At 39.2% G+C, this 22882-nt stretch overlaps 1 protein-coding gene across 2 annotated transcripts in view; it reads left to right on the top strand.

The window, feature by feature from the left end:
- The window catches only part of LOC136246652 (uncharacterized), a 32749-nt gene extending 10657 nt beyond the window's left edge, over positions 1–22092 (top strand). For both annotated transcript variants that reach the window (XM_066038183.1, XM_066038182.1), the window contains 13 exons: positions 499–597; positions 8981–9070; positions 10840–10903; positions 11207–11376; positions 11884–11911; positions 12312–12785; positions 13576–13760; positions 17059–17511; positions 18077–18211; positions 18802–18871; positions 19451–19512; positions 20167–20653; positions 20950–22092. In XM_066038183.1, the coding sequence (XP_065894255.1) occupies positions 499–597; positions 8981–9070; positions 10840–10903; positions 11207–11376; positions 11884–11911; positions 12312–12785; positions 13576–13760; positions 17059–17511; positions 18077–18211; positions 18802–18871; positions 19451–19512; positions 20167–20653; positions 20950–21938 (3306 nt within the window). In that variant the 3' untranslated portion in view covers positions 21939–22092. The remainder of the gene's footprint in view (positions 1–498; positions 598–8980; positions 9071–10839; positions 10904–11206; positions 11377–11883; positions 11912–12311; positions 12786–13575; positions 13761–17058; positions 17512–18076; positions 18212–18801; positions 18872–19450; positions 19513–20166; positions 20654–20949) is intronic.
- Positions 22093–22882: the final 790 nt, after the last annotated feature.

Raw genomic sequence — 22882 nt, 5'->3', positions numbered from 1 at the left:
CTATTTTATTACGGTATATGACTGCTCTATTAGAGTATCTTGATCTTTGATGAGGCAGACTAGTATTCTATTATTTTAATGCAATTGTGCCACACGCTTGTTTACGCCTATGGACTATGATTGAAGCCAGATCAAGGCAGATGGAATTACTGGCAAGTTAGAAAAGGAAGGATTAGTGATTTTGATTCTGGTTAGAAACATTTATGGTTGCTCAAGCACCCATGAATCCTATGTTCCTGCTACAATTGGGGTCCACAGATTACTGGGGTACTGGGGATATGAGTAACTCAGCAGGAAGCTGTATCAAGTCCTACAGATGAAAACTCAGGCACCACATAAGTTTAATATCTTCCTACACCTCTGTGCAGCTGTAGGTAGTCTTTATCAGCACACATGTAATGTGATGTACAAACATATACCTATATACGTAGTTACACAATCAGACACAAAAAGTTCACATAACTGGTGGTTGTATTTATTACAAATCTCTGTTTATAGGGGGAAGAAGTTTCTGTAATGGCAGCACCTATAAGGAACCATCCATTTTGTTTCAAGGTGTTCTCCATCACTAACAGAGACTACTACTTTCTATTAGAGGTAGATAATACCTGTACCAACAGTTAATAATATGAGAGTGTCTAACGTTGTATAGTATTGTAACATGTGATTGTGTGGAAGTGTAACAGAGCTCTTCCTTTTTGTGTATTATAAAGAGGTTTAGTTTTTTGTTTGTTTTAATCACACGGTCAATGTTTGAACCAACCAATCACCCAAGACTGAGTGAGGATGTACCATGGAGTCATGGACAGCACTCTTTTGATTACAATATCCTTGAAGGCCGGTTTGATTTGTTGACATGGTGATGCATTTGCAATTCCGGTCAATATCTGTCATTCTCATGAAGTTATCCTTTTAGTTATCAGCCATGCTCTCTACAACAGTGCTGTTCTTGCTGAATTGATGTGTTGAACACATGTCCTCATGTCTGAGGTGGTCTTTGTTGTTAAATGCTACAATTTAAGCAGCATTTAACTTCCACAGTATCATTTGTTACAGTACTATACAGTGTTAGATATTATTGTACTGTATGTTGTGTACAGGCACTGTATGTCCATATATGTACATATTTGATTCCAATTCTTTACTATGTAAGGTAGCAGCACAGCTGATAATCCTAACTTTATCAACTTTGCACTAATCCCTTTCATGACAATGCGGCTTTGACTTTGACCAACTAAGCACTCTAACAGAACATACACTATATCTTTAACAATTTACTACTCTAATAGAACAGACATTCTTTATTTTACAATGACAAGTACTATTCTAAATGCCGAAGTGTCAGTGCAATCCAATATGTTTCATTAAATTGTAAGCGTGTGATCATGCCTTGATGTGCTCATGTGTTAGTTGCACAAGTATAGAATACAAGAAGAATATAAAAAGTTTCATTGTCCTGATAGTTTTTCATCATTATGTGTTAGGATGACAGTACAGTTGCTGTGGCATTTCAGAGCCTAAGCACAAGAAATTCAAGTAGAAATCTCACCACAGATAAAGTCAGAGTGATCGCCAAATTCACTACCAATCTTATAAAATTGTTGGTGGCCATTTTACCCAGACAAATGTTGAAACTGAAAGCTGTATGTAATGATTTACTGGTACACCAAATGGCTTCAAGTGTAGCTACAGTATTTTACAACTTGACAATACATGTGTGATTGACACACCCATTTACCATCACGTACTGTAGAGTTTTAAAAATAATTTTTATTTTTACAGAGATGACAACATCAGCCAAGTAGGCTATTCTTTATCTGTGCCCTGAATTGTACTGAACATACTGTATATGATACCATATTTCTATATTTATAAACTGTTAAAAATATTTCGTTGAAGCTAGCATCTGACGAAAATTAATTACACGAAAATTTTTTACCAATGTAATATTAGAGAGGTTGAATGAAGTCAGTTAACTGCTATCTGGCCACCAGGATCGAGGCTTGGCCGTTGGCGTGTCAAGCATATGTCTGCTGCAGTCATTAAAAACAAGGGCCTCCTTCATCCAAGAGGAGAACTGTCTTCGTCTATTTTGCCGCACAAGCGATAGCATTGGTAATGATGCCATTCCATGATAGACAGATACTACAGGACACATTAAATGACGTATCATACAGTATGATAGTACTGTACGTATATTAGGGACATTGAAGGTATGGGAGTGATCTGTGATATAAAACCCAAAAACCTTTCCTCACGACGACATGACAGTATTGATTTGGTAAAACCAAGCCCAAAAGTGTCTTCAGATCGACCCGAAACGTTTGCGTCAAGTTGCTACAGAATTTAGGGAAAAAAAATTATTCAACAGAATTTTCTATTGCCTGCCTGCCTGACGCCTTCAGTCTAGCGTAGTGGAAAAGTGGCTACAACTACAGCCCTAATTTTTTCACAGAAACGTTTCTAGTTCACTTAAGAAAAAACCTTAGGTATATTGATAAGCATACAATGCTTGCGCTATTGTCTTACCTTTTATCCTTCTTTACCATGGCCATCAGTCAAGGTTCTACTGCTGAGTGTTAATAGACTACAGTATGGCTTCCATACCAGTGTATATTGCATCTAACTATTTGAATACACGTGGTCACCGGTTGCACCAAAAACACGCGTATGTGACTCGCTGTTGATATCAATCAGAGAGAGCAACTCATGGCGAACTATATAGCAATGTGTAATTCAATAAATATAGTTTATTTAGTAACAATGTTAAACCGAGTTGGATCATCCAGATCCTGCTTTACAAATTATTTGGGTCTGACCCCACATGCTAAATTAAATGTGCACGTGTTACTAAACGTCATAGCGTAGCTCTGCTTCTTTCACGAGTCACGCCTACTTATGTAAATAACTGTCTGTAGACATATGGTGGCCATGCCCATTCATCAGTCCGTAGGTATGCAAGAATCCATGTCCATTATTGTCTGCAGGCTTATGTAGAGCCACGCCCACTGATCAGTTGTTATTGTATGAGTCATAATCTAGTATAATAGTGCTGTGAATAACTCAGCAGATATTTAGTGGTCATGAGCTTGCAAAATAATTTACAAACAAGTATTAGAGAGTGTAGCACAGTAGGGATATTCACTTCTTATTGTTTCACAGTATTTGGACATTATGTACTACTCCGATCCAGCTTGTTTCAGTACATTTTATTGCAGCGTTATACACTGTCCCTAATCTAATTTAAAGTTCCACATTTTTTCTTATACTTGTATATACGCAAATATACAAGTTGCATGGAATGAGCTTCTAGCTACAGCAATTCCACTCCAGTCCATTGCTTGATTTGTGCTGACGGTTAACTTCTGAAACTGGGGTGCAGCACCTCCATGGAACGGAGATGCCACACTTCAGTTCCACTGCTTGTCATTCTGCTTCTCTTATATACAAAAAAGCCATAATAAAGTTACGTAATTCATTGTTAAAAAAATTTTGTCGCTTGAGGACACAGGTGAAAATTTTTTACACGAAAATTTAACTCATGAAATTTCTTGCAGCTTAAATACAGCCGGTTTAGCTGGATTGCTGGAGCAGTGGAGGTAAAGTTTCTTGCTCAAGGAAACAACAGTGGCAGCAGGTCCCTTCCCGTGCATCAAGTGTGGGACCTCTCAATAACCAGGCTGATCCCCCCCCAAGCAAGAAACTGGTGGTGTACAACTCTGCAGTAAAGGATGCTGTATAATAGGTCTTTATCCAAATGACAACTTGATTATGCAGTGAAGGAATATTTACCGGTAGTTATGGAGCAAGACTTTAATGGTACTCTTGTGTGTACACAGCCTGACTTAATTTTTTTTTTTGTTCACATCCATCACAACTACACAACTGCACAGCCTGGTTCAGTCTAGCTGTAAAGTGTAAACCTGACTGATTTGGTGCACATACCAGCTTCATCTAACTGAAATATCTGTAGCTCTCTTGGTAGTTAACTTGAAGACGGCTGATACCACTGTATCTTTGGCTCCCAATGTTGATCAATTAGATATGTTGTTCTAGTAGAAAGACATACACTGTACAGTTGTAACTGCTACAAAGAACAATTATGAGCATGCGTTACCTTGTAACCAACGTAACCAGTTACAAAGATGGTTTCCAGGATTTCTGAACAAGAATGATTCATTTTAAGCCACGTACGTGTGAATCAATGCTCATGTCACTTCATGTCATGTCTAAGGTACACAATCCTATTGTACATAACCATCATCAACAGCTTCTACAAGTGTCTTTTCCCCAAAAATTAGCTCTTTTTTTCCATCATGATTCATTGTCCACGAGGATTGATGTCTGTATATTATTGCTCTAGTGTAGTTCATTATAATGGTGACTGAATTATACCAAGCAATTAATTATACCTAAAACTATTAGCATAGCTTTTGGCAGGTACTCAGGAGCAGCAACTTTTGCAGTGATACATTGACTGTCTGTTCAGCTGGCCTATTAAGAGAATATTGTTATACACCCATTCACACTATACAGGATTAGCCTGAACATTTTCAACTAGGGTTGTTGAACTCAGGTTGGCACTTGTTCACACTACTGCATCTGACACGAGCTCAATAGTGCGAGCGCTAAATAATAATTAGCTAAAACAAGTGCACAAGCTTTTGATGCTTAATAAAAGGCACTAGGATTGTAGTGAGGAAACATAGAACCAGCTAAAATAAGTCGTACAATGTTATAGCCGCAGCTAGTGAGTGCTCAGGAATATTAACGCATTGTTAGAGCGTAACTGTCCCAAAGTGAAGCAGAACTACAATACGTCATAACCACTTTGAAGAACAGTTTTTAGAGTGTAGAATATACTTGTTCTGTGACCAACAGAAGCAAGTTATATTGTTAGCCTAATACATTCACACTGTATCCTATCCCAGGCCAATACATACCAGTCTACCTCTCCTTGTTGTGCTGTGCTGGACCCGGTTTGGCACAGCTCGATTGATTCACACTGCAATTTGTTTTTAGCTGTGCCGTGCTATACCAGGGTTTGAAGGTAGTGTGAATGGGGTGTGAGTTTTACCAGTTTGGTCCTGCAGTATGTGGCCACTGACTTTATTAATGAAGTGGCCACTAAGTAAGGTTTCACTGTATGATATATATATCACCCTTGTGTCTCATAATTATTTGATTTGTAGGAGACACACAGCTAGGAAACGTTATTTACATATACATGTAGCAACATGGATGCAGCTTCAGCCTGCAGAAAACTTTTCTTTGTGAAGTGAATTAGATAGGTACAATATGTGTTTTTTGTCAGTGTTGTCTGATATCTCAGATACAGGCTTTTGTTTAGTTCTGTGCAACTTTTTGGCTGTGTGAAGTCTGGTATTTGTGTGAAGTCTGGTGGTTGTGTTAGTTACAGGCATAAAAGTGACTGTGGATGTCATGCTGTAGGCACACATGGGCACATGGGTGTGGCAATCAGATGACTACATATTACCTGCTTGAGGGAATTGGGATCCATATACAGGTACTAGTATTCCCCACCATTTTCTATACTTCAACTCATTCATACAAGTTTAACTGCAGGTTAAAGAGTGTTAACGCATCTAATCCATGCATTCTCCCCTTTGTTGTCATTCTATTCAAACCTCTTGCACTTGATGGAATGTGGTTATTGGGGGCAAGTGGGATAATTAACTCATTGTTTCTGGACTCTGCTCAGTGTATCAACAGCTTGTGTCTTTGCTCTGTGTGAAAGTGTATGAACTTGGTCATCAGCGTCTGGCTACTGTAGTTTCGTCGCCGTTGCCTGCAGTGGCTCCAGCTTCCGTAACTTCAGTTATCCACATCCAGTGGTTTCTGTCATCTCTGCTCCAGTGGTTCCGGCCTCAGTTCCACTAGTCCCAGTACCTCCATTCCCCCCCCCCCCCCCCCCCCTTGCCACGGTGATACCAGTGTCTGTGCCAGTGTTACAGCCTCCCACATCGTCCACTGTCTGTTTGAGTCTCTCCCAGAATGACCTGTCCAACATTGCCACGGTGGTGGCTGGAATCCTACAACAGCCGAGACCTTCATTTAGGAACCTTTGTCCTCCACTGCTACTCCCACTAAGGTGCAAGCCCCACCTACATTGTCAGGTAACTATCGAATATTGACCATTGTTGTTTCTGTTGTTCATGTACCCTTGATGTTGGTGCAGTGCACTATCTGTCTCTTCCTTCGTAGTGCATTACTGCTAGTTTTAGTACAAGACCATCATCCAGCCAGTGGTATTCTCCAAAGGGGCCCTGAGAAAAAGGGGTGTGGTAACTAATCATATCTGTCATATAAATTTCTTTGTTTGCTCAGTGAAGCACACTATTGCAATGCAATAGAGCTGCCATTATCTCTGCTATTTGCTTTGTTCAGGTGACTTCTTCCAGTTGAACCATTACTGGCAACATGGGGACTCCTATTTCCCCCTGTGAGCAGCCTGTCGGTCCTCTCTCAGCTCTCCATAGACCATTGCCTAGTAGTCTCGGAGGGTATTCCCTTGGTTCCCACAAGACTCACAGAGGAGATGCTGAGAACTTGTGAATCTAGCCCAGCTTGTTGGAGGATCCGACCCACGTGAAGGCTCGTCAATGGTGGAAGGCCACATTGTGAGCAAGGTTCCCAGGAAATCTCCAACTATTATTGACCTCTGCAGCTGACTGCAGGCTTACGCCATGCTCATGGCAGTCCTCCTGTCTACCCCAGCAGCATCCAAAGAGGAAGCGGTAGGCCTCGCTGCTCACCTCCATGTAGTACTCCAGATCTGGGTGGCTGATAGTGGCTCGTATATGATTGGGAATTTAAAGAGTGGGCAGCTGCTAAAGGGATTAAAGTGGGGTGAGCTCAACTTGTGGAAATGTCTACCCTGGCCAACCCTCCTCGTCCCTTCAGGACCTACGGATCTCTCCACTGGTACAACCCCTTGTATTTTCATGCTCTTGATGGTAGCTACATCTCCTTCATAGTTGGTGATATCAAGAATCAAATCTATAACTGGGGATGGTATGTTTGAGTACTTGCTATCGTACAGGTTTACAGATGACTTGTTCTCATTAACTTTATACATATCCAGTGGTTTGATTGACTGTGTACAATGTGAATGGCACCAGCAGATAGAACATCACACCTCCTGACTGGAACTGCCACTGTGGATCCACTGATATCAGGAAATTGATGCCTCAGTAATTTCTGGCCTGCAATGATGATTGCATCATCTAGCCACAACATTTGCTGCAAGATGTTCTTATGTTCAGTAGGTAGGTGAAGTAAGGGAATCCATATTAATGAAATACTGTTTCAGGAATCACTAAAGTTTAAATTCTTTATATATTATAGAAATGGTCTTTGTTGATGTCAGCAAAGAAGGTGACAATTGAAGTATTGACAAAGCTTTCAATTGATTTAGGGAACCTGTATTCCATGGAATAGCGGAATAACGGAATAAACAAAAATCACATTCAAACTTTTTGTTATTGTTTATGGCCTCTATAACATTTTAATATACATTCCTTACCTCGTAGAGAACACAATCACGATGGCACCGATCCTCTGGGCGATCTTTAAATAGGACTATTTACTCCAGAACAATCTAACTAAGCTAAACTACCATCAAATACACTTCACTACACAATCGCTAAAAAAACTAGAAGTTCTTTGGGCTATGCTTGCTCATACCAGCTGTCACACATGAGTAACTGCCCGAATTTATTAGAGTTATATACGAAGTGTTAGGGCCGAGGTTGGAGCTCTGATGTTGGGAGCTGAAAGCAGTATTTATCCTCCGGATTTATTTGAAACACTTTAGGCAATGGTAACAGAGTCATAAGAAAGGTTAGATTATTCCATGTATGTAGGGTAGCTACCTAGGGGGTGGATTGTTTTGTCATAAACTGTTCGGCCAGTTAGCTAACTAGCTGCTCATGTGTGGCAGCTGGTATGAGCAAGTATAGCAAAAAGAACTTTGATTATGTAGTGAAGTTAACAGTATAGTTTAGCTTAGTTAGATTGTTCTGGAGTGAATAGCCCTATTTAAAGATCGCCCAGAGGATCGGTGCCATCGTGATTGTGTTCTCTACAAGGTAAGGAATGTATGTTAAAACGTTATAGAGGCTATAAACAATAACAAAAGTTTAGAATGTGATTTTTGCTTATTCCGCTATTCCGTATTCCGCAGAATACAGATTCCCGTTCATTTAGCAGCACAGATAGAAATAAATATGCTACCAAACAGATCATGGAATTTTGCGCAGGTATTCAGTATTACTCTTACGTATATATTATGGGAAAACACCGCAATGTAGAGGTATCCTATTTAAATGCGTGTACTCCCATATTTTGTCTACAGGAGAGTTTTTTTTACGTGAGGGTACGCAAAATCTCTCCTATACAATATAGGAGTGTGTGTGTAAAGAGAGTACTTCTATCCTTTACCGATTGCTGCCAACCCTTGAAAATCACAAATCTGCTACACAGTTTTAAGTGTGCATGCTAGTGTTTCATATTGTATAACAATATGTACAGTCAAGAGTACATAATAAAAATAGGGAGGGCTGCTTGTAGTTGCGTAGTTCAAGTTCCACACAAGTTTAGTGGGAACTTGTACAAAAATTAATATCATTATCATTACACTTTGTTCAGAATCTCTCCCATTGTGGGGAGTCAGCCTCAATGTCACCACTGAGTGGTTTATATAGTGTGTGTGTTTGTAGTTGTAATTGTGGTGTCCAGTTTAGTAATAGGAAGCCATCCAACACCTGCTGTACCATATTAGTGATGTCTGTGAATGTATTTTCACACGTACCACATATGTAAAGTTGTACGTAAACACACGCACAACACAACACGCACGTACTTAGTGTATAGACACATTCATGACTTCACAAAGTTGTTCACTTGAATACTTGAATATTGGTCAGTTTTGGTCTGCAATAATATTTGTTCTCACTAGACAAAGAATGAAGATGATAAGATGAAGTGGATGGATACTCTAGTGATGTTGATTGAGACTGACCTCTGTCTGTCACCTGAAGAGATCTGGGTGAGTACTACTGTATGAGCTAGTATGTTTGCATGGTGTATACAGGTGAGGAAAATATGGTTCATACTAGGGCTGGGACGAAGCTTCGAATTCGAAGGTTAAGTAAACTTTGAAGTTTACTTAACCTTCAAATTATAAAAGTATCCTTCGAAGCTTCATTATGCACTCATAGTCTACAAAAGAATTATGAATGTTGTTGTTTTATTCCTCTCGCATAATCAATGTTTGTCTATTCGTGATCGATCTTCGTGTGCCATTCCCACTTTTAAACCATCATAGTTCAGCTTGCTACCATAGTTGCAGCCTTAAAACACCTTATAAGGTGATAGATAATACATGGAAAGTGAACTTTTAGCCATTACTCGGTGTTTACCTGTGCATGATTACAGTATAGCGGACACGCCCATTTGCAATTGATCAATCGTGTCATTCAGTACTGCTGCTATGCACTTTCCAAATGCTTACAAACTTATTAAATAGGTTTAGAAAGGTAAAACCTAGGAAGGATGTGCATAAATACAAGAAAACCTGTAACTTGAAAGCTAATACCGAAGCTTCGAATGTTCGAAATTATATTAGCGAATATTCGAAAGTAAATTTCAATATTCGTCCCAGCCCTAGTTCGTACCCACACAAAACCAACCATGTCAGTGATAACACTCCTACAAATTTTATGTGTCAATAGTTCTCACCATAGATAATAGAGTACTTAAAAGGGATAGGAAACGCAATAACGTGACGTCACAAAATACGTACACTTCTATTGGAATTTCGTGTATTACGTCACGAACATACTCGTTACGCTTGCTGCGCTTGTATCAAAGAGAAACAAATTGTTGTAACGACAGAATTTTGTAACCAACGACTGTGAAACTTCGCTACAGTGAACTCAAGTAAGTAATCGAAGGAAATAGGATGGTCTCAAGGAAGTTATACGCAAAATTAAAGGAGATTGAAAGTGAAAAAAACGGCCCAAAAATTACTTTAAACCACTTTATTTTCTTCGTAAATATATTCTATCCTTTTAACTGTGATAAACCTATTCCTTACCATTTAACAGAGGGAACCAGAGGAAATATCGGAGCAAAACAGGAACTGTTGCTTGAAGAAACGACTAAGTATCTTCCATTTTTAACCAAAAGTTTAAACCACCTTGCAGTACAACGCAGCGGTAAAAGACTGTGTTGGTGACACGCCTAGCTTACCACAACATTCGAAAGTGGAACCGGCTATAAAAGAAGCAGTATGGACGAGACATGAAGGTACTATGAGCGAAAGTGTGACAGCGTGTAACAACCACGGTTAATGCGATACGCTTTGTTACAAAATCTACGGTCTGAATTCTCTCACCAAAATCTCTCACATAGGCCTAAATACTTGCTGTAGTCTGTTGGATTACTATTTACGCTGCTTAGAACACTAATTCTCATGCTTGAGCACAAAACTGTCTTGTCCTATCAAGTCACGCGTAACGGAAATCAAACCGGAAATCGCTTGCGTTTCCTATCCCTTTACTCTATTATCTATGTTCTCACTGATCATCATGAAAATTTGGAGTATTATACTCTTCCAAGTTACAGATTGTTGACATTTTGTTCTAATGTACATAACTTGAGGTTTACACACCTTGTTAACAGTTCCTTATGCTACGTACGTAGCTTCTTGTGTATTCTGTCACATATAGTACAAAACTGTCTCTGTGTATGAGCACATTAAATTGTACTGGTACACATGGATTAAACACATATATCATTCCTGCTGTCATGCAGATGAAGACTAGTGCTTTACCGAGGAATGCTGAGTTGATTAGTCATCCCGGGAAGCAAGACTATTGTAAGCTTGTGTGTGTGCGTGTGTGCGTGTTTGTGTAGTCCATGTATGTGTCTGCATGCATATGTATGTTTGTACGTGTAGCTTGTCTTGGGTTCTTGTAACACATTTGAAATGATGAATAAGAATGTATTTATACAAAACTATCAATTAACTCAGTCTCTACTGTATTTGTTGTTCCATTCTTCATAACACACATGTCAGCCACTACCATATGTTAGGGCTCACTAAAAATGTCATTGCTTTTATAAACTGTTTTATCATGAGACATGTTTTTATATTGTTCTCATCACACACATCATGTAGACTCTAATAGAAAGAGACCTCGGTCATATCGTGAGGATGAACCGGTCATATCCGAGCCACGCCAAATTCTCTCAGACCAATCAAATGTTAATGAGGACATTGGACCACGTCCTGTTGTGTTCAGCCGACATCATGCAAGTCGAAGAAAAATCTCCGTCAAACGTAGTAAGGTATGTAGTGATCTGTTGGAGCTTGTGATAACAATTTTCAATTACAATTTTAATGTCCATATAATGCTATAATGCTGTATGTGGTGTACTTGTACTGCTTCTTCTCTAAAAGTGTATAATATCAAAGAAATCTTTATAATAATGAGGACTTGTCCATGTTACCATTTGTATTAGTATACACACATTTAGATCTCTGAAAATGGAACAGTTTTATTAGTAATGTCACCTTAATAACCAGGAGATATTTTGACCAATACAATCATGACACTTTTCTAATATGAATATTATATGTATTAGTAAAATAAATTTGGGCACAAACAAAAGGTGTCAACTTTATATGGTGGCTGTTGTGGTTCCAGTATTGTAGGCTTATTTACTGCTACATATATGTAAATTCCTCCGGGAACAAACTCACTCTGTATCATTACATATGACATTCAGTTGCTACAATTGGTACATGTACTATTAAGCTGTGTGTATGTTTAAATCAATTTGTTAATTTCTTAGGAATCTGATGACATGGAAACACAACCAGGTAGGAATGAAAACATTTCATTTTCGCTATATGTACACTTTAGCCTCCTATGTAGCAGGTCTGTGTTGTAGTTTTGGATTCTGTATCATTTTTATCCTGTTCATATTGGACAAATATCTGTCTGTATGTGTGTGTGCATTGTACACATGAGGACAATTTACTGCAATTTTGGGTGAATTGTGTGCCAACAGCATTATTGTGTTCTCCTTACTGTGTGGATAGTAAACTTGAACTGTATGCAGTTAAGGAAAATATTACAGTACGCTCTTCATCCCACATAATGGAAGATGATTGCTCAATTAGAATATATAGTAGTGTTTGTTATATTAGAGTAGTTAAATCTGTACATTTGAATATTGATGTCTATGTTGTAATCTGTTCATATTTTTATTTCCTGTAGGATCCACTAATACAAATATTTCTAACATTATTCGAGACGAGACTCCTTCCCATCCCAAACTATTAGGATACTCCACAGTTGCAGACGAAAACACGGAAATGATTCACTTAGTTGAACCGCCAGACGACGGCCCATTACAGTGGTCAAAGTTAGCTGCTCACGACTCCCATATTGGAGACAGTGGAGAAGATGGCAAAATGCGTAGAGGAGATCTGAGAAACATGTCAATTCTTGCACAAATAGAAGAAGACAAGATCATAGATTTTGTATCTGATGAAACAGCTGGAAAGATTCCTAAAGGAACTCTACCCTACAGAGAATCAGTTATTAGTATATCATCGTTGGAGAGTGTCAACTTGGAGGGGGAAGATAGTGATGCGACGTCTGTGGCATCCTCTAAACGTAGCTCTCTTGTCAGCCTTGGTGATATTCAGATTTGTACAGAACCATCAATGACCCCAATACCTGAAGATGGTATGTATGTTAGCTGACTGTTTTTGTTGTTGTTGTTGTTTGTTTGTTTTGTTGTAGTTGTAGCCTCTCTCAGTTGGGTAGAAAACTTCTGATGAGTAGGCTTCCATTACTAGCTTATTTATTTGTGACTTTCTCAGCCAATACCCACCTAGCTCACACAACATTCTAATTTCTTTTTTTTTTCAACGCTAGCATTATTTACATTGTTCAAAGTATGGGTTAGCCTATTACGGTGAGTAGTTTTGGAGTGATAACGTTAGACGGTAGATAGAACAAAGAAATCAATTTGTACAGTGACTATATACAGTATATACTACAGGTGACTAATTCATACTCATAACTTTTGCTTGCATTAATACTTATCCTCGTCATTATTAAATGACTCATATTAAACAACACTGATGTACAGTACTACATAGGAGCCTAAAACATTTATTGTGGACTTGACTTGTAGACCATTAACACATATCTTCATGAAAATTCCAAATAACTTATGTCTAGCCTCCCCCACATCATTATACTACACAGTAAGTAGAGAATAGCATTGGCTTTTATTTTAATCAAAACTGATTATTCAAGTTATTTGAACTGATTATCCATGCAAGACTAGTGTTTGTGTACCAACACCTGGGGGTGTAACACTTTATGAAATGTTTGAAGTATGTACATTGTTTATGCAAATCGTGTGTGCATGTGTGTAGGTGCGTGCGCGCGTGTGTGTGTGTGTGTGTGTGTGTGTGTGTGTGTGTGTGTGTGTGTGTGAATTATGGATGTTTATACATGTATATAGAATGTGATGGTGATGCAGAAGATCACGTGATGCAAGAGGATCACATGATCCATGATGACATCACAGAAAGTAATCATCAGTTGCCATTGACAACAACAGGAACTGATGAACCTGGTCTCCATGATGATGATAAAATTATTCAACCAACATCATCTGATGATGTCACTGATGGTGGAAAGCCTGAGGTGTGTGTTAAATGGAATATAAGCCCTATAGTCATGCCATTATAAGAAATTAACAATGTATAGTAGTTTACCATAGATAGGGAAATATTCGAGAGTAAGAATATTTTGTGGTTGCCTCAACCAATGAAAATAATATTACGGTCGTGAATATTTTCTAATTGTGAAATATTATTTGGTGGCTTGTCATAAAGTTTGTGGCTATATTACACAGGTCAAAATTAGTGTACTAGTTTGAACACTGAGGAATGATGGAGAAAACAGAATGGCCTATAGAGCCCTCTCTGCCAGAATTATTGTAGTTGCATATGATTGTACTAGCTCCGACTACAACAAAAGGTTGAAGCATACCTAATGCAGTCACAACTGTAGGGATCCATTACAATTAGATGTTCATTGTACAACAGATACCAGTTTAACATTGTCATACCTTGATCAACTTCATTGTGTGCCGCATTGCGTACTACAGCAAAGGAACGTAGCGAAAGCGGTGCTGGCTTCTAATCCCAATGGTGTGCTGACTGCAGATACAGTATAGAGGTTAATAGCTCAGCAGTTTGTACAAAAAAATTCACTGGTGAAATATTGTTGTGGCTTAAGCTGCCTGCGAAAATATAACATCGAATATATTTTACAATTAAATTATCTTGAACGAAAATTTCCTACTTTACAGTTTTCAGTAACTTGTGATTTATCTAGGAAAGTCTCTACGTAGCTAATATCACATGCTAGCAGTGATGTTGCATTACACTACAATGGCTATAAACAAATTAGTTGTAACTGGGAGTGGCATACAGTATTATGTGATAAAGGCAATGTGACTTCTAGCTGAAATGCAGCTCAGCAGCAATTTCTGCACATTTCAGTTCCCAAAGTGAAATAATGACCACATGCTTTTTTGGAAAACCGAGACAATAAACTGTGTGAATTAACTTTGCCTGGCCTTAAGTAGCTTTCACAAAAGTTAGCAAGAGAAAGGTCTATCTGATGGATTTGTGTGTTAGCAAGGACTAATTCGTATAGGTGATCACACACATTTGAGTGCAATTTTGGCTGTTACGAGTACAATTATTCCATAATTGCACGAAAATGTGTGTGATTGCCTACTAATCACATAGTGACCACCCTTCATGGTTTGTAGTACACATCTATCCTGTTCTGTGGCCATTAACTTCTACCAGGTGATTGCATCATCCTTCTTCGTATTACATCATTTGTTGTTGCACTTAAAAGGCTTCACATGTCAGAAATTCTGATTGGCTACTCAAAATGTCTACATGTGTTGCACTTAAAAGGCTTCTATTGTCAGCTTATTTCATTGGCTATTCATTATATCACTTTCTTGTTGCACTTAAAAGGCTTCTGTTATTCTGCTATTTTGTTGGCTACTTTATAGTGCAATTATGCACCTATCAATGTTTTGCCCAGGGGCGTAGCTAGCCAGAAGGTGATGGAGGGGCAGGCATGCCCCCACGAAACACTCAAAATCATTCATGATTGCAAAAAGGCTAATCACCCAATGGTGGGCTAGCCAACATACGGTGTCGTATTATTACAGCTTAAAGAACTAGCTACGTAACTATTTCAGTACTGACTGCTTCCAATCGAGGTAGCTACATTCGTCGAGCATCATCGCACGTGCCACAACTGTACTCCAACAAATTCATCCACAGTTCCGTAGAGCTAATACTTTAGTGCAAATACAGGTTACTTTACGTTAGCCACAGCCTGTGCTGCAGTCCTAGCACACTGCTGACAGGATGACGTATTCACTCACTTCACTCGGCGAAATTCAAATGCCATGTATTGCACGAAATCCCACCTGTCTTGCTAGCAGAACTTGTAAGTTTGACTGATCCACCTGACTGACTGACTGACTGACTGACTGACTGACAAAGTAAAAACAGACTGCACTGCCATACGTACAAAGTTCCAGTGTGATCGACTCGATAAAATAAACTTGGTACATTTATTTAGCTAACACTTTATCATCTCGTAGGCAGTAGGTTCGTAGCGTCATTTGGTCTCCTTTGTCACTTGTGAGTTGTGACTCCTGCCGCGGAGAAGCGGGTCACTCTTTTTAGATTCAAAAATGTTCTATCACGCGAGTAATCTAGGCTAAATATAGAAGTATGTCTCTAATATTTTCGTTCGATGGATTCATGAGCGAGTTGAATGTTGTGTGTGCGCATTCACTAGCAACCCCTGGTGATACCGCGTAGTAGTGTACATAAATTACAGTCATTTGCGTGTCAGTTTAATACTGGTAAACTTGTGACGAAGGTTTAAAAAAAAATCATTTAGTGATGGGGGGGCAAATGCCCCCCCTTGCCCCCCCTTAGCTACGCCTCTGGTTTTGCTCCACTACTATGAACACGGGCAGAAGTGGGGGCTAGGCGGGGATTAGTCGGGGAATCGACCTCAAATCGTGCCCCAGGTGGTGGAGTATTTGATGCTACGAGGGCACGTAGCAGGTGTTTCGGGGTCTTTTACTGGGGGATAAGTGGGGGATTCGACATCAAAAGTAGCCCCAGGTAGTGGGGATAAGAATTTTTAAATGTTTAAATCCCCACCTATCCCCCACCTCTGCCCATGTTCATAGTAGTGGAGCAAAACATTGATATGCGCATTACAGAAATAAGGCCATGTGATTTCGGATTAATTGCACTCCTATTATTGAGACTAATGTATGGCAAACTAAGTCACTATGTGACTAATACAGTAATTGTGTGTTCATTGCATGTTATTCCCAGACAAGTAGTAAAAATAATTTACAGCGGTAAGAATATCCTCCCATAGTGCCCGCCTGTACATTATCTGTATGCAGCTATACATAGCAATACTACAGTGAATCTCTTAAGGTTACACCACCATAGTAATTGCTCTACAGAGTTATTATAAGTGTAGTTGGCTAGCCTACCCTATTATAGTCTCATTGTGTTATTGTGTACTTCTATATCAATTCTACACACAACATTGAAGGTACGGAGTAATCCTAATACCAGGGTGATCCTTAAGGGTTGAAAATTCCATTTCATGTCCTCTTTGCTATGTCAAAGTATTCTGTTTCATTAAAAGCCACATACTAAATTAGAGTGATTAAATTAAGTAAATGAATAGATGTCATTTTGATTCGCTCACTTGTAAGTAAGTACACTGTAGCTCATTGGTTCAGAGAATGGAGACCTTCTATGCTACAGTTGTACTGTATTTATTATTATTATTATTAGCACTTTACAGCACTGAAGGTCCATCTTAATGCTTTTTTTTTTCGTTTAATATACTTTTCTGTCATCCTTAGGAAGGAGACTTGGAGGCCGCAGCAGTCATAAAGACTGAAGTACACACAACATCTTCAGATACTGACTCAGAAGAGGAACATGATATTGATCCTGCCATACACTCCAGTCCCATGTACAATGGACTCATTGACAAGGACAATTCACAACAGCTTGGGACTACCAATGAAGACATGTTCATAACTGCCTCAGGACGTTTTATTGCCCCCAGCAGTACTCTGCCTCGCATGAGACGTAGCATGTCGGTGACAAGGAGTATTACATATTCATTATCAGGTTCTGCTCCAGGGATATTAGGGGCAGCTGCTCGTAAACGTTTTCGTCTGTTGTCAAGGCAATCAGAGGAGGGCCAGAGCAAAGATTATACACAAAGTGATGATGATGATGAAGATGAGGATTATGTTGTAGTGAGTGACCACGAGGATCAGTTGGTGACTACCAGCCTTCCATTGAGGGTAAGATGTGTTGTGTGTTGTGTGTTGTGTGTGTGTGTGTTGTGTGTTGCATAGGAGGAGGAGGGGGTTATTGACAATACATTTTTAATTGTGTATTCTCAATCATAAAGGATCCAAAATTATATCCATTTACAATATGAAACAATAGCCCCTTTTGTCACACACTGTAACATAACAAACAGTACAACTAAAAATTCACATGATACACTGCTCATGCTGCCAGCCTTATAGGACTTGTAACCCTAGCATTTTCTTTGTGTGTTCCTTGTACTGGTACTCAGACAAGGTTGATCCTTCATCTTGTGATCTCAAAGATGTTGAACTATTTTATTGCCAAATATTTTGGGTAAAACCAATTGTGTATCTATACCCTATGTGTGTGAGGGCCCTTATAATGATTCTCAGTACAACAGTGTCATTTTAGATGAACAAAAGAAATCCTTTAACTTGGTGCCATTCTTGGCTGCATAATCACAGAATTGTGGCATCCTCCTCTGACTAGTATAGTAACTGTATTTAGTGTGTATGTGATTGTGTGACGTGTTATCACCACACACACACACAGAGGAGTCAGTCCATGAGGGTATCATCAAAGAATCAGTCTATTAAAAGATCAGGACGCAGAGCAGCATTTAAACGTCATTCCAACACTGACCCAGTTGATGATGGTGGTCAACCTGGCCTCTTGCAACCTGCAGTGGTAGGTATACATGTGTTGTGCATTCTTTTTAAATGTCTCTAGCAACCAGTGAAACAGATCCTATTTAAGTGTATATGTGCCGAGTTATATACCATTGTTGTTGTTTTATCGAGCAAGAAACTTTACTTATTCTATCCAGCTGTGTAATAGGGATCTGGTAAACTGGGAAAGCAGCCCACTCAACCGTATCATCAATGGTTACTAGGTGTTAGCTAGGGAAACAAATGCCAACTATCATTGTCTCATTTAGTGGTGTTGGGGTCGTTGTTTTTATTTATTTATTAAGGCTTTACAGCACAAGTGCTGAAAGTCTGTAGGACACTTGGTCCTGCAGCCTATCCAGAGTTGTTACATAAACTATGTTGTGGAACTTTTGAGTCCACATCCTCTATCCATGTGACCTGACAGTGCTCCACTAATGCTGCCCCAGGGAGGATTTTCCTTCACAAAAGACTTGAATGCCTTAGTGGTACACAGACATCTCAGTGGTAGTTCACTGGATGGTAATAGCTGTGTTTTGCATAGCTGCCAGAGGCATTGTGTGTGTGTGTGTGTACCATTTGGTGCATGTGCTGTTTCCATTGTTACAGGCTGATGGTTCTAATGATCAGTTTCTTGTTAAGAATCTAGCACCAGTGTTTGACCAGATTAAAAGTGATAGTAAGTTGTAGTGGTGTACTTACTGTTGATGTAATTATGAGTGTTGTATTAGAATAGACGATGATTGTATTGTTTAGTGCATCGCTCCTGATAACAGTCGGACACTGGGACAAATTAGCTAATGTCTGACCATCAGTGTATTTGGCAGGACATAATGTCCTATCAAAATAGCCCAAAAACCCCAGGGTGTGCATATTTGATTATACTAATAATATCTGTCTCTTGGTTGCTAGGAGATTAAACATTAAAGCCACCCAAGAGAGTGACCACAAATGTACCAATGCTAACCTCTCTGCTGTACAGAAACCTCACAAAATCACTTGTATAGTGTCTCAGCACATAAAAGAATGTCTATCGTCAGCACAACAAAGGGAATGCCTATAGCCAGGAATTTGTCAGGACGTTTGTCCTGGCACTGAAGAATTCTTATCGGGAGCACTACTTAGTGTACATTTCTTGTCTGTTTTTTGTTGAAAACGATTTTGAAACTATCTAAAGTTTGATCTTGTAATACAGTATACTACTAGTCTCATATACCTGTCTTTAAACTGTCATCATACAACTGTTGTTGTCTTTCAGGTGGTACTGTACCGATCTTTAGTAGTGTTCTGCCAGAAACTGATACACCATCATCACCACAGGTAGACTGTGTCGTGTCGTCGTGTCTCTTGGTTGTCAGCGTCACACACACACACACACACACACACACACACACACACACACACACACACACACACACACACACACACACACACACACACACACACACACACAAACACAACACTACACACACACAAACACAACACTATACACACTACACACACACACACACACACACACACACACACACACACACACACACACACACACAAACACACACACACACAACACTATACACACAAACACACCCACACAGGTAACATGTTGAAATTGAACTTAGCGCATGTTTTACAGTATACTGTCGTAAAGTGTTTGGGTACAAGAAGGAAAGCAATGTAGACGTATTGTCTTGGTGATAAATTTATGCAAGTGTCTGAAGTTCAAGAAACAGGGCCACAGGGCATGCCCTACAACGAAATTATCCATTCACTATGGAAGTTACAGACAATCTCAGTCAAATAATAATTAATAGAACATACTGTATTACACTTGCTGCACTCTAATAGAGCACACACTAATGCTCAAAATACTCTAATAGAATGGTCAGTTTTAATAAACAAAATTAAGGATGGTGTCTATCGTAATCTACTGTATCATGTTACACTAGATATTATATTGGTATCTTGTCCCTACAGGATGCCCAGTTCAATTGTAGTGTAGACACTACAAACATTAGTACATCCATCACTACTGATAGTCAACAACAATCTACCAAACTCACTGAACCATTTCAATTCACTGCCACAACTGACTCAACCACTACACCTGATACTACTGAACATAATAAATCACCACCACCTAATAGTGAAAATGACAACACCATATTTAGTACTCCAGCTAATCAAGAAATTCCAATAATTCAGACATTTTCTCAGTCACCTTATGTGGCTGGTAAGACACCATTGCCTACTAAAGTGATGTCACCCTCACCACTGTTTGCTACACCTGTGGAAACTGGTACTACTGGGGGTGACACTTCACCAGTGTTTGTAACACCAGTGGGAGACACTTCTGATGCTGTTGTTACAACTCAGTCAAAGGATGAACAAGTTACCACTGATTATGGTTATACTGAGGATGACAAGAATTGTGATGTAAAATCACCATCAGAAATTGCTGAAGGTATATATGTACTATTTTGCTGTTAGTTTAGTCCTTATTTGGTTAAGAAGGTATGTGCAGTGAATGTAAATTTCATGATGGCTTGATGTCTAGAATTCAAAAGGAGCTTGTAGCTTCATTCAAGGCCATGTGATGTATTAATACCTTGATAATGGGACCACAAAATTAATTGGCCTTTTTTAATAGTGCGGAATTGTATCTCCTGAATTGTTTTTGTATACAACACATTTAAAGTACATGCCATGTTTCAGTTAATTCGAATGTATTTTACTGTATTTAAAATTCTCCACAATTAGGTGATGATAATAAAGAGGACAGACCTATTCCTTCATTGATAACACCAGCTAATGATGACGTCACCAGTTCATCATCACATGCTAACCTCTCAGATAGTCACGGATCAAGTCTTGAACCATTTAGTCCTCTAGTCACTTCACTAGCTAAGAGTCCTATATTACAACAAGTTGTTGATCGTGATAAAGCTGCCTTCCCAATAACCCCTGACCCAATGAATCAAAATCTCTCACAGGATCAAGTACTGTTGAATGTTGCTAACAAACTGAGTGCTACTAAATCTCCTAATGAGTTACAAATTAGTGGTGGTGGTGGTGGCAAGCAGTCACGTCGAAGACGTTCCAATGAGCCATATTCTTCTAGTGGTAAACACCTTCACTCTCCTGATGCTACTCAACGTGTAGATGACCCCATATCACCTGCTGTTACTCCATCATCTCAACTGTCTAGAAGTCTGGGAGATGTTAATCCTAAACTGAAATCAATATCTGTGCCGTCATCTCCTGCAACAGATGTGTCATTTGAATTGCCTTCAGAAAATATTGTATTGAAGGGTAGGGTGTCTTCACTAAGTTTAGGAGGGAACAATGGGAGTAGTGTAGACTATATTGAGGACGGAGATGACGATTTTATTGATGATAATGTAACAGAGAAGACACAACTGATTAGTCGTGCCAGTGCTACAGTGAGTCAGTCTCAGTCAAAGCTAAGCAGACGTCAACAGAAACATCATAAGGCAAGACCTCGGTCACAAAAAGCACTAGAGGAATCACAGCCTTTACTGAGTGATGAAGAAGATGAACAAACTTATGGTACTGTTCATGAAACATCTAACCCATCTCCAACTTCTTCAACTGCTTCATCATGGTCTGTTCGCTCGTTTTTCGGTTTCCTTGTTAATCTTGGATCAGGTTTAGGTAATTTGTTATGGTTTTACATTACTGGGTTCTTCCGTGGTCGTGGTAACCAGGATAACAGGAGCATCAACTGATAAATTACAATAATGCTCATTATATTTCATGCAATTCTGTGTCAGTTGTTACTTTTCGTAACTTTGTACTGTAATTGTGAAATATCTGCATGTGTGTATTGTGTGTAGCTATATACCATTATTTTATAATAGCACTGTGAGTTACTCACTGTGGGTATCTGTTGTAGTATACGTATGTGACCGGATCTGTGAAAAGGGATCTTATAGACTTTCCAAGTTTGACAAGTCATAACTCGTCATGTGTTTAATTAACCCATTGTCTTAAAATCACATTCAGGAATAGTGGGAGTGTAAGGTGACCAAATTTCAGGCTGGTACCATACTCACAAGTCAAGTTATGGATTGCCAAGTACATGCAATTGGAAAGGGTATAAGATACCATTTCACAGATCCAGTCCATTTCACAGATCCAGTCATATACCATTTCACAGATCCAAATCCAGTCAGTTCATTGAAGTATACGTTTCACTTTGTGTGCTATTTTGATTGCAATGGCATAGGAATAATTTATAAAATTATTCATAGCATAGGCAGTGGAGACAGGGCATCGCCCCCCCCCCCCCCCCCCCCCACACACACACACACACACATAGTTTTATTGGGACACTGTTGATCGAGATACTCTAATAGAACAGTCAGGATCTGGATACTCTAATAGAGCAGTCACAGTATTCAGAGAAGCAGTGTAGCAAGCTACTTAGCTACGTATGTGTAGTTATATGGAGAGCAGCTATTGTCAGCAGGCAGTGACCTTTTTTTGTTTTGTTTTTGGTCTTCACCTTACAGGTGGCCTGGCCCCCTCACTCTGGCCTGCTCCACCGCCCCTGATTCATCATATCATTTGGGTTTACAGTCATGATACAAGTATCATGATAATTGATACAGTTACTATCACACATCACTAATACATACAGTAGGTACTGTGAGACATTAGTAGTTTTAAG

This window comes from Dysidea avara, chromosome 2 (genome assembly GCF_963678975.1).
Source record: "Dysidea avara chromosome 2, odDysAvar1.4, whole genome shotgun sequence".
Taxonomy (NCBI): domain Eukaryota; kingdom Metazoa; phylum Porifera; class Demospongiae; order Dictyoceratida; family Dysideidae; genus Dysidea; species Dysidea avara.
Note: the sequence above shows the minus strand (reverse complement) of the source record. Positions and strands in the feature narration are given on the sequence as shown.